At 39.4% G+C, this 11,987-nt stretch overlaps 2 protein-coding genes across 2 annotated transcripts; one reads left to right on the forward strand and one right to left on the reverse strand.

The window, feature by feature from the left end:
• The first annotated feature begins 524 nt into the window (after positions 1-524).
• svopa (SV2 related protein a) lies at positions 525-7,850 on the forward strand. The gene is made up of 16 exons (XM_068605428.1): positions 525-686; positions 2,060-2,217; positions 2,514-2,599; positions 2,806-2,904; positions 3,329-3,400; positions 3,526-3,650; positions 3,744-3,807; positions 3,947-4,072; positions 4,173-4,301; positions 4,399-4,472; positions 4,657-4,733; positions 5,110-5,214; positions 5,656-5,767; positions 5,853-5,934; positions 6,085-6,174; positions 6,244-7,850. Exons 1-16 carry the CDS (start codon positions 652-654, stop codon positions 6,454-6,456), a joined length of 1,647 nt encoding a protein of 548 aa, XP_068461529.1. The 5' UTR covers positions 525-651; the 3' UTR covers positions 6,457-7,850.
• On the reverse strand, positions 6,992-11,923 carry LOC137805474 (D-amino-acid oxidase-like). Its single transcript, XM_068605429.1, has 11 exons — positions 11,858-11,923; positions 11,000-11,195; positions 10,786-10,900; positions 10,402-10,478; positions 10,042-10,107; positions 9,637-9,691; positions 9,343-9,447; positions 9,184-9,266; positions 8,821-8,938; positions 8,490-8,588; positions 6,992-8,412 (listed from the first exon to the last, which is right to left on the reverse strand). Exons 2-11 carry the CDS (start codon positions 11,191-11,193, stop codon positions 8,287-8,289), a joined length of 1,038 nt encoding a protein of 345 aa, XP_068461530.1. The 5' UTR covers positions 11,194-11,195; positions 11,858-11,923; the 3' UTR covers positions 6,992-8,286.
• Positions 11,924-11,987: the final 64 nt, after the last annotated feature.

Raw genomic sequence — 11,987 nt, forward strand, 5'->3', positions numbered from 1 at the left:
CACTTATGTGTTCACAGTTTACCTTCCGACCGACAAAATGTTTGTTGCGCACCTTTCTCAGGCATGTGAATCATTCGCAGCTACATTGTCAAGCAAATATGTGACAAAGTTTCCAAAATATTAGCAATAATTGTTGAAAAAACATTTTTTCAACAGATCATTGCAGCTATTAAACATGTTTAAATATAATGTTCTCATCGTTCTAATACATAATATCAAAAACGCTATATCTTGAGTCACGGTTTCTTCGATTCTCAGTGATCATGTGGCTTTAGTTTCGTATTGAATGTCTAGCCTATTTTTATTCATTAATTTATACATCTTATTCTCCTCGGGATTATCCTCAACACCTGGGTCCCAGCTTTGTATAATGCTGCTCTGTGGTTCATTAAGTCCATGAGTGTTGATACACCATGTGGAGGACCACAGTAATTATACATTCTTGTAGTGTCAGATCCTCCGGAGCGCGTCCCATCCCTCTCTGTGTCTCGTGCTGTGACCATAGCCTGTGACTCGCGCAGGGCAGGGTTTCTCATTGGCTGCCGGCGGACACCCGGAGCAGGTAGCTCTCCTCGGTGCTGGAATCGCTGCTCGTCGTGATAATGTAAACGGCAATGAGACTAAACAGAGCACCAGCCAGTAAACAGCAAAATGGACGATGATTTGTTCCAACTGAGACAGCTGCCGTGAGTAAACTTACAACCTACACGTTTTTTCTTTTTTTATTCAGTCCATTTTCAACCGAGACAGCATGTTCGACCGACGCGTCGTCCTCTGACAGCCTCGCATCGTGCAGCCTCTGTTTGGTTTGCTTGCTGGACCGCGAAAAGATTGACATTCCTTAAAAGCATCAGTCAATCAATAACAACATATATCCGGGCAATACCTGGAAATGCTCACATTAAGGGAATGATCAAATCAACTTGGCATCAGATGCAGCTGGAGGTGCAGTTTGTTTAGAGTCAAAAGCTATTGTACTGTAATGAGACTATTTTGGTTTTATTTATTTATAGGCTTGAAAGCAGGTTTGCTGTGATTTATAAGCTGATTCGGTTTTCCGTCTTAACTTGTAATTGTGTTTGCTGTCATGACTCAGTACCGAGCCTGATTTGTTTCAACCTCTGCTGTAAATACGTTAATCTAAAGGTTGGCCCATTCCAGTCTAGTCTGGCCACCAAGAGGGACATTTGTCAACGACATACAGTAGAATAGCAATATGGCCTTGTCTCTGACAAGAATTACATGAAAAGTAATAATAGACACATTTTCTAATTTAAATAGGATGCTAGTCAAATAGTAACTGTTCCAAAAGAAAAGAAAATCCAAATATTTGTCTGTATATATATATATATATATATATATATATATATATATATATATATATATATATATATATATATATATATATATATATATATATATATATATATATATATGTGTGTGTGTGTGTGTGTGTGTGTGTGTGCGTGTGTGTGTATATGTGTGTATATATATATATATATATATATATATATATATATATATATATATATATATATATATATATATATATATTACAATTTTGTTGTATATATTCTGAGACAGAAATTTCTGCATCTCACAGACTCATCGCATCACTAATACTTCCAATTGCAAGTCCATGTTATGTAATTACAGTAATTAGAACATCACTGGCACTCTCAGAGGTCACGCATAGTGTTTTAATCTTAATGAGCCATTAATTATCTTCATGTGGAGGAAGATTATACCTTCCATCTGTAGAAAGTGTGTATGTTTCTGGGTATGTAGGCTTTCTAAGCTTTCAAACAGTAAAGTGTGGTTTGCAGAGCTGTCATTTGCCCTTACACAGTTCCCCCATTAGACAATATTACCACCCATTCACAAAAAAAACAGCCAGAAAACAATCACCTTGGCAACAGCCTCTGACTCAGATTTTTTTGTCAGCTTTACCCTGGAACCAGTCCTTTAAAACTCCTTGTACCAAATGTAATGTGGATAAGTCGATCCTCTTGGCCATTTAAAACACTTATTCTAATTGTTTTTTTTGTTTGTTTCGTAGTATCATCCGATTCCGTCGCACAGGTGAGAGCACACGCTCCGAGGATGATGGCGAGAGCAGAGAACAGATTATCAGGATTGCAGAGCAGACTATACTGGTGTCTGTGGCACTTGCAGACGGAGCTCCAGTTCCTCGGGAGTTTGCCAACCCAACTGATGGTACAGTATGACAAGGCTTTATTTTACACACCCTGTCTTTCATAATAAACTCATACTCACCTCTCAAAGTAACAGGATTTCAGCCACGTAATATCTTTTGGTATCTGTGTCCAACGTCGAGATTAAACTTTAATCTCAAAAGTCATATCTTGAATAATAGAATAGAATAGTTTCTTTAAAAAAAATGATAGAGGCATAAGACTCACAACCTCATCCATACAACTTTAGTTCCTTCTAGTTACTCTTTACTATTCAGCGAAGGTTTGCAAAGGTTGAATATTTTCTCATTCCCTCAGACACATTTATGGTAGAAGATGCCGTAGAGGCCATCGGCTTTGGGACATTTCAGTGGAAACTCTCCATCCTTACTGGTCTGTCCTGGGTGAGAACTGCTCTTTGTTGAAAACTGCTCTTTGTTGAAAATACTCTGTGTGTGTGTGTGTGTGTGTGTGTGTGTGTGTGTGTGTGTGTGTGTGTGTGTGTGTGTGTGTGTGTGTGTGTGTGTGTGTGTGTGTGTGTGTGTGTGTGCGTGCGTGCGTGTGTGTGTGCGCTTTAGAATGTGTATCTGAGTTCTTTTCTGTTTCTCAGATGGCTGATGCTATGGAGATGATGATCCTCAGCATCTTAGCCCCACAGCTTCACTGTGAATGGAGGCTGCCCGGCCTCCAGGTGGCGCTGCTTACATCGGTAATGGCTCTCTAATGTCTGTAAAGTGCTAAATGACTGTCCTGTTAGTTATTGGTTAAGTGCTTAGGGGTTGTTTTAAGTGCTTGTATTGAGCAGTGACCACCATGTGGGAAACATTAGGGTGTCCAATGCCATTCAATATTGTGTGAGTTGTAATATTAGGATTTGAATGACCATCAAAAGCTTAATTACTTATGTGAGTATGATATAAAACAAAAAGCATACAGGGGACCGACAATATATTTTACTAAAGGCATTGCAAAGAGAGGCCTTGGATGGTGGACATTTTTAGTGATTTCTCGTGGCTCACACTGAAACGAATGACAGGATGTGCTTAACATCAGCTATGTCTTGTGGAACTATAAGTTTTGTGCACATTTAAACTGTTGCAATCAAATTAACAATCGTCTTTCCATTGGTGCAGGCAGTGTTTATTGGGATGATGATCAGCTCTTCTCTCTGGGGAAACATAGCTGACAAATACGGCAGAAAGACAGTAAGGATGACGATTTCTATTTTGTTTCCTGTAAGACACATTTCATTTAGTTTAGAGGCATTGTGAGATTAGATCACTGTCATATATCCAGCAGCTTGTTAAGTTTGGATTGTATGCACACACAGGGTCTCAAGATGAGTGTGCTGTGGACGATGTTCTATGGCTTGATGAGTGCATTTGCACCTGTTTATGGTTGGATCCTCGTCCTCCGTGCACTGGTGGGCTTTGGCATTGGAGGAGCCCCACAGTCGTGAGTATCTCTCATTCATCTCTCTAAAAGTGAAGCGTTAATTTGGATGTTGATGTGAGTTTGGATTAACTGTGAGATATTCTTCCCTATAAGGGTGACATTGTATTCTGAGTTTCTGCCCATGAAGTCCAGAGCTACGTGCATCTTGCTGATAGAGGTATGAACTACCCTTATCATCCATCTAGCCATCAGTGTTCATGGTACGGACATGGCAAAACATGCAACAATAACTGCACAGCTCTAAAATGCTCTGTTTTTCTGCCATCATTTTACGTAATTTTGACTTTGCCTTGTAGATATTTTGGGCATTGGGCACTGTGTTTGAGGTCCTCCTAGCCATCCTGGTGATGCCCACTCTAGGCTGGCGTTGGCTGCTTGGCCTTTCCACCATTCCTCTCTTCATCTTCTCCATGCTGTGTTTTGTGAGTATGACGTTATCGGCCTTGAGACGTTCTGCAACATGTAAACAGAACAAACAGCTTAAACACTGGACATCTCTCTTTTTTGGTGGGTGGGATACAGTGGCTACCAGAGAGCGCTCGATACGACGTGCTGACAGGGAACCAGGAAAAAGCTCTGGCCACATTGAAGCGTATCGCTACAGAGAACGGAGCACCCATGCCACTGGGAAAACTTATTGCTGCAAGACAGGTGAAAGACAGTTTCTGCAGAATATTACATTATCTGAATGTTATGTAATGTATTAATGCCCCCTCTTATGTTTGGATTTGTCTGTTCTTTTAATTAGGAGGGACGTGGAAAGATTCAAGATTTATTTTCATCCGACTTTCGCTGGACTACAGTTCTGCTGTGGTTTATCTGGTAAAGGGAGTGAATGATAATGCCACCCACTAACACCCTGAGTCATGACTCACTGATTTCCTTTTTGTTCTTACTCTCCAAAACCATAATATTCTCCAAGGGCACAGACATTTTAATCATTGTTTAATTTAAAGTTTCTCACATCACGTGAACCGCCATTGTTTTGTCCTGTTTCTCTCCTCAGGTTTGCTAATGCCTTCTCTTACTATGGGCTGGTGCTGCTAACTACAGAGCTGTTTCAGGAGGAAGGTGCTTGTGGAAGTGAGTCACTGCTCTGACACCGACAGATGACTTCACACAGTCACATGCGCGCACATTTTTATTTGCTACACTAATAGGAGAGACTTTGTTGTTCAGTGACTTGTGTGTTGAGCCAGTGGATGGGCAGATACGTTACATGTCCTGCATCACAGGTGTAACAGATAACATTAACGACACATGCTGCTGTAACACATGAAAGAACAGAGCCATCGTTAATGTCATTAGTTACACCTGTGCTTTTCCGACTATGCCAGGTCCAAATGTCTGCCATGAAAAAGATCTCCAAATGTGTACAGTATGTTTTTGCAACATCACAGATTCAGCCTGTGCTGGGTGAGTTCGATCCCACCTTCTGTTGTTTTATATCTCCCTCTAGTGTCCACAGGTAACAAGAAAGAGCTGCAATGCAACTTGGAGTGTAAATATCTGAACTCTGACGACTACAAAGACCTGTTGTGGACCACCTTATCTGAATTCCCAGGTACACATAAATCTATTCTATGTGTCTTTACTGAGTCTTTTTTTAAAATATTTTTGGTGGCATGTTTTTCCACTGTTTTAAAATTACTTTGTATTTATTATAACTTACAAGTAAATCATCATCATAATAATGTTATTAGTGTCTTTTCACGGAGGACAATTTGGCGAAGAGTTATAAAGAACATTAATGATGGCCCCATTCCATTTAGGTGTGCCAGGTCTCTGCTGTCATGCTGGCTCACTGACTTAACTACTGGCTTAGCTAAAGAGAATGGAGCCATAATTAACTGTAATAGTCACACCTCGGCTTTTCCTGCGATGACGTGTCAAAATGTTATGGCAATAATTGAATGCACAATATGAGAATTTACTGCACTGTCCTTTGAGAGTAAGTCAGCATAATATATTTTAAAAACATTGAGTTTTGCATCGTCACACATAGGACTGCTGGTGACACTGTGGGCTATTGATCGATTGGGGAGGAGGAGGACCATGGCGTTGTGTTTCTTCGTCTTCTCCATGTGCATCATTCCACTCTATGGCTGCGTTGGGAGGTGAGGTGGACACACAGGAAAATGTCAAACATGACATTGTGGTCTACCATTTATTCATCCATTTATACTGGCTTCTCTGTTGCAGAACATCCATGACGGTGTTGATATTTGTCGCCAGAGCTTTCATCTCAGGAGGATTTCAGGCTGCTTATGTGTACACTCCAGAGGTAAGATCTAACTAGAGCTGCCAGCTGTTTTTTTTTGTTTGCTTGTATTGTGAAAAATTCAAACACTGATGAGTAGAGCTCAGATCTAATCAATAGCTGACTAAATGAAGCATCAGGGCAGCCTCCTCAATATTCTCTAAAAATCTGCAGGTGTACCCAACAGCGACCAGGGCTTTAGGTCTGGGAATGAGCAGTGGAATGGCCAGAGTCGGTGCCCTAATTACACCTTTTGTTGCACAGGTAACACCCCTCTCTCAGGTTTGTCATTTCACCGCATAAGAAAGTTACTCATTATTTTTCATCCTGCAGGTGATGTTGGAGTCATCTGTTTACCTGGCTCTTTCCGTGTACTGCTGCTGCTGCCTCTTGGCTGCCATCGCCTCTTGTGCACTGCCAATTGAGACAACAGGCCGGGGCATGCAGGACTCCAACAACCGCGAGTGGGGTCAGGAGATGATGGGCCGTGCCTCCGCCGAAAGCTCCAGGGGAATCCCTCCAACCAGCTCTGTTTCCCAGGGCTGAGGACATGTAGGCAAGAGTGCAACTGAGAGTGGTGACCCCAGCGAGGAAAAGACACAAGGAGAGGCAAAAGAAAAAAGCTAATCCAGCTTCGGTGTCCATCTCCAGTCCCACCCTACGACTTCAGTTTAGGCACCAAAGTGGCTTCAGAGAGCCAGGCAGCACACTAATATACATCATATTATATCATCTTTAACCACCATTGCTGTCACAGTTTTGCCACTGAATAACTGCCCATGGGTCAACTGGAAAGACCAAATGACCTTCACAGTGCAAGATTGAGAAAATAAATGGTGGACAACATGTGAAACATTCATGGACAAGTGAGAATTCAAATACTCGGCGCAAAGTATTTGAATCTTTCTTTTCTAATTCAAAAGAAGAAAAGGAGAATAAAAAGGGTTTAAGTGTTAACTTCCGATCTTCTTTTCAAAGAGCCTTAAAACTACGTATCCAGTTTGTGTTTGAGAGACCTTCTGTCTGTTAGCATAGTGGGCATAGATACGAAGATAAGAAAGAGCACCAACACAAGTTGTCTGATAAAGAAAAAAGTTTTATTTCTTGTGTATTGTAGGTGTAAGAAACAGTGTCAAATCAACAAATCATTTAATGAAACAAGGGGTTACTTCATTGAATATCCACGTGTGTCCAGGCAACAATACTGAACTGCACAGAAGCACTGACTTAAAACCTGTGTCAAATATGTTCTTTTATTCTTGTGTCAGTATTATTTCAGTTTTCAACATTATTGATAATTGTTTTCTGCTAAAGAAACCAGGATCATTATGTTGCAGTTTTATTCACAACTACCTGACAAATCATTCGAAGCCTTCATCAGAGCCTAATAATCATACAGCCGGTTATATCTCATAATTATAGCACAACTGGGATGAGTCCACAGGTACTGGGTTGCATTTGAAGACAAAATAATGTACATTAACATTGATGTATGAAGAAAATCAAAGCAGACTCAACCTAGTTAGCGAGTGTTAAATGATTTTTTTTAAATTTCATTAACGTATTTGGTGTTACGTTCTCTACTGTAACGGACTTTGAGGCACTGCACACACAGACCTACACTTGCATAAACACAACCTGTTAGCAGGATGTTACATTCTGCCTTTCTGTAAATAATCCATCAATACCTGGTTTAGTTGTTGTCTTTGCTTTTGTTTGTAACCAAGGTGATGTGGAGACTTTGCCGAGTTTGAGTGACATATTGAGCAAAGTTTTGTTATAAAAAATAAAAAAAAGAGAGAGATTCACTATTTCAGGTCTGGCAAACCAACTCTTTACCTGCCAGTGTTTGATATATAGTGCTGCATTAAATGTCTGTGTGCACAGATTATTGTCAATGCACTGAATGTAAATGTGTATGATATTATCGTAAATAATCTTTTAAAAAGATCAGTGGATTCACGTTGTTATTTATTACAGTGTGATTATGTAATTTATAATCATTATCAGTTTATAATCATTATCAGTTCATAACTATTATCAAGAAGTTTGTCTCCATTTTCTTCATTTACTGAGACAATTTTCAAAGATTGGTACACATATTTGAATTGCCAAAACCTCAAATACAAGTATTTCAGTAAGATTTTGTTACACGTGATAATTAATAATGGACGAGAGTTGTGTCTTCTCTTTAAAGTTATACACAAACATTGCATAGTCTTAAAGTGATGTAAATAACCCAAAAGTATATGATTCTGAATATATATTTGTCCTGAATGTTAGTTACAAACAAACTTAGAGTTTGTGAGTAGTAGGGTACAAGGCACTTACATTGAAATATATATATTTTTAAAAGTACACAAATCAATACAAATTTTACAAGCGCGCTTTTTGGCCTTTGCCTTTTTGTTCCACAATCTGACCGAAGAGCCTCGCAGCCTCCAGGGCGCAGCCTCGGTGAATGGTGAGTCCAAAACCTCCATGGCCGTAGTTATGTATCACCTGGATGAGAGCCGTGATATTTTAGTTGAAAGACCGAAAATCCCTTTTTAAAGTGCAGCTAGGCTGTTAAAGTTTACCTCTATTGTAGTTGCACCAGAGTGTATGGTCTCCCTCTCCAGTCGGACCTTGCTGCGAACAGGTCTGAGGCCGGACCAGTCCTCTACTACCCTGGCATGCTGACGACAACAAGACAAACATCTTTCTCAAGGTTGACATTTTGCTGGATAATTAAGTTGTTGTTGTCATCAACATGTTTGAGGACTAAATTACACAACACATATTCTAAAAACATGAAATTAAAACGTTTTATTAGTTTACCACGTCAGAAGACTGATTGTAAATCATTTATTACAGTTGACACAGTTTTTTTTTATGGGCTCTTAAACAAACACTTTGATATCATCTCACCTTGAGACTAGGCTCGAGCTGGCAAGCCTCTTCCCATATTTTTTTATGGTCAGTGGAGTTGTTCTGTTCACTCCAGTTTCCGATCTGGAAAATCCCTCCAACTGTCACGAGGCGACTCCTGCACACACAGAATAACAACTTTGTCTTTTTGACTACAAAAAACACTGTAATCTCCTTACACATCTTATGACAGAAAACTACAATGTGGACAGCACAGTGGAGCCACTGCAACTTTTGCCAGCAAGATGCATTATGTGCCTGAAACGCTATATCCACAGCACTAATGTCCCTCACTACCAACATTAAGTTTGCTCCTAAATGATGTGTATCTGAATCAAGAGTGTTTTGTATCACTAGGCCTACCCTGGAATGATGTATGGTGAATTGTAAACCCCTGATGAAAAATCGTGGGTAAGAATCCAATGCTTGAGCCACGGAGCATCAACCTGAAAAACAAAGAATAACCAGCTACAGCCACTTTTCCCATGGTGTCTATATAGCTGGTTATATAATTACTCTCACCTTTATGATCTGACCACGTCCTGGTTTCAAGTCAGGGTCCGGCTGGAGCGCCCCTGATCTCACCCCAGTGCAGTTTATAGTCACGTCTGCCCCAGTTTCTGCCAGCTAAATACAGGGAAGCATGATAAGAGATAACAAATATGACAAACGATAACATCTGTTTGGCGGTAAAAAGGAAAATACAACAACCTGACTATTATGATATAACAGATAAAAGGAATCCTAAAAGTACAAATAAAACACAGCAATAAAGAATAAACTATGCAAGTATAATATTGAAATGCCTTCACTGACCTCTTTGAAGGAAGCTATTTTCTTGTGATAAAATTTCACACCCCTTTTTTGCAACCTGGGAATAACACAAAACCAGACATTTATTATGAGCACTTAACAGTCAAACTGAGACTAGACAAACTGAACTAGTTATCCTAAACAACATATTGGAAACAAGCATATAGGGGACTGTGTGTTGAGGAGAGTTTGTCAGATGGAAACATTGAAATCTGCTTTTGTTCCCCGGCCTACACGATACATGGTGGTAGTTATCTCTTACTGACCACTGAATGTTCTTTTTTCTTTGCACTGTGGGATCATTTTAGATTACTATGTAGGATATACATATCAGAAACACACTCAATAGTTAACAATTTCAGATGGACAGAGACAACAGCTATAAGTTCAACTCAGGACTTGACTCACCAATCCATCAGCCAAGGTAAGTACACTTTACCTTCCAACATGAGAGCAGTGTTGAACCACCCATAACTGGACAAATCAGAAGAGACAGTCAGATCATCCATCCATAAAAATATTTATCTTTTATGCAATGTTGTGCTTAGTATGACTTCTAAGCATTTATTACCTGGAATTTTACAGATGTAGACAAACATGTTATGAATTCAGTTTTTTTCTTTTGGTTTTGTGAATGTGTTATTCAAATATGTCTTGGTGTTTGATATAAGATATGTTATTTTTCGCAGGACATGGAAACAGAATTTTTTGCAGCTCTGCTTTATGTTCAGTGTTTTGCTTTCATGGCAGCTTAAACAGAAAACCTACTTGTATCCGGGGAACAGCTGCAGCTCTCGTTCTGTGAGTTGCCTGAAGCCCAGGACAATATCTTTAAATGAGGGATCCTGGAAACAAAAACAAGTTAAGATTGTATCATATATGTCCTAAACAGGTCTTGACTGTGTTAGTTTGCTGTCACAATAGAGAATGCCAATCTTTCCCGTTCTTGTGTGAGAGAACATAGTTTGGCTGAAAACTAATGAACTGTGTTTATGGCAGATATTGCATTGCTATATGATACATTTACGATTGAGCTATTGGAGGCTACATTTTAACTAGTTGTACCTTCCCTTTTCTCTTAGTAAGGCTTCTGAAACAAGGTCAGATCTTATCTTTGCGCCAGATTGACTCCAAGAACAATGCACTACTCACTGGGGCTGGTTCAGTGCAGAGGTTGTAGCCAGACTGAAGGAATATACCCATTTGTATGGAGTCCGGTGAACGGTGGAAGCTTAGCAAGTAGTCAAATGTCTCTTTATTCCATTTTCTGAAAGTGATGACAAAATACAGCACACAAATGTTGGCCTTTTTTTTTTTTTACAGACATAGTGGAGAATCAAAAGAGAGTTAAGGAGAATACACTTACGTCTCCTGGATGTTGCCCTTATCGTAGAGATACGGCTGCCAGAAGCCAGCAGCTCCATCACTCGTGGTCAGTGGAGTGAAACGGTCCGCATACACCTCAATAGTCAGTGGACTGATGATGGAGTGATACTGCTCGTAGATGCTCTGAGCTGTTGACAGGCCGATGACTCCAGCCCCAATCACTGCCACCCGCATGTCTGGATTAACATGAAACACAAGACATTTCCATGAGTCTCACTCATATGCATTGTATATGTGAACAGGCCAACATCATATAGGAAGACAAACTAGATTGCTATTGAATTGTATTGCAGAGTACACTAGAAAAGATGTTACACTAAAAAATATTATTTGATTATTACTTTTTAATATCATGAAACAATGCATACATTAAAATAATTCATTTTAAATTATGCATTGTTCCATGATATATTAAGTAATAATCGAATAATATTTAGTTGTTAGTGGTAGCAGTAGTATGGAAGTATTAGTTGTAGTAATAGCAATATACGTAGGTATATTGAGTAGAAAGGTTTATAATATATATAATATATAATAATATATAATAATATACATGACCACTAAATTATGGAAGGAAGGGTTGGGGCTTCATCGAAGTGAAAACTTTACAGCTAATAATCTGAGAGTAGAACATCATCTAACAATCTCGGAACAATGTCGGGTAAATATTTTTAGCGAGGCAACAGTCCAAAGCAAATTGCTGACGTGAAAAGAGTTACGCAAATGCTGCATAATATAACAGATTAAATGCAAATATTACAGATGATCCACTCACAATCGAATCTGTATTATCTTTTTTTTTTTAAAAAGACAATATTTTAAAAACATATTGTTTTACCTTCAGTCTAGTCTTCGGTAACAACTAACGGAGTTGTTGAAGTTTTGGACTTTCACTTTGTGGAGCTGCTGTCACGTAGGCTGGGCGGGGGGCGGAGCCAGCAGCTTCTCAGCACGTGACGTAGTTTAAC

Source organism: Clinocottus analis, unplaced genomic scaffold (assembly GCF_023055335.1).
Source record: "Clinocottus analis isolate CAN_PGR_092001 unplaced genomic scaffold, fCliAna1.0.p SCAF_7, whole genome shotgun sequence".
NCBI classification, from domain to species: Eukaryota; Metazoa; Chordata; class Actinopteri; order Perciformes; family Cottidae; genus Clinocottus; species Clinocottus analis.

What these genes read in the sequence shown, in the direction of transcription:
- svopa (XM_068605428.1), top strand. Translation starts at nt 652, where the DNA reads ATGGACGATGATTTGTTCCAACTGAGACAGCTGCC. An exon ending in ACAAATACGGCAGAAAGACA is followed by an intron (nt 3,401 to 3,525) that starts GTAAGGATGACG and finishes ATGCACACACAG; the next exon opens with GGTCTCAAGATGAGTGTGCT. An exon ending in TCTTCTCCATGCTGTGTTTT is followed by an intron (nt 4,073 to 4,172) that starts GTGAGTATGACG and finishes GGTGGGATACAG; the next exon opens with TGGCTACCAGAGAGCGCTCG.
- LOC137805474 (XM_068605429.1), bottom strand. Translation starts at nt 11,193, where the DNA reads ATGCGGGTGGCAGTGATTGGGGCTGGAGTCATCGGCCTGTCAACAGCT. An exon ending in TTACCTTGGCTGATGGATTG is followed by an intron (nt 9,692 to 10,041) that starts GTGAGTCAAGTC and finishes TGTTATTCCCAG; the next exon opens with GTTGCAAAAAAGGGGTGTGA. An exon ending in GACGTGGTCAGATCATAAAG is followed by an intron (nt 9,267 to 9,342) that starts GTGAGAGTAATT and finishes TTTGTTTTTCAG; the next exon opens with GTTGATGCTCCGTGGCTCAA.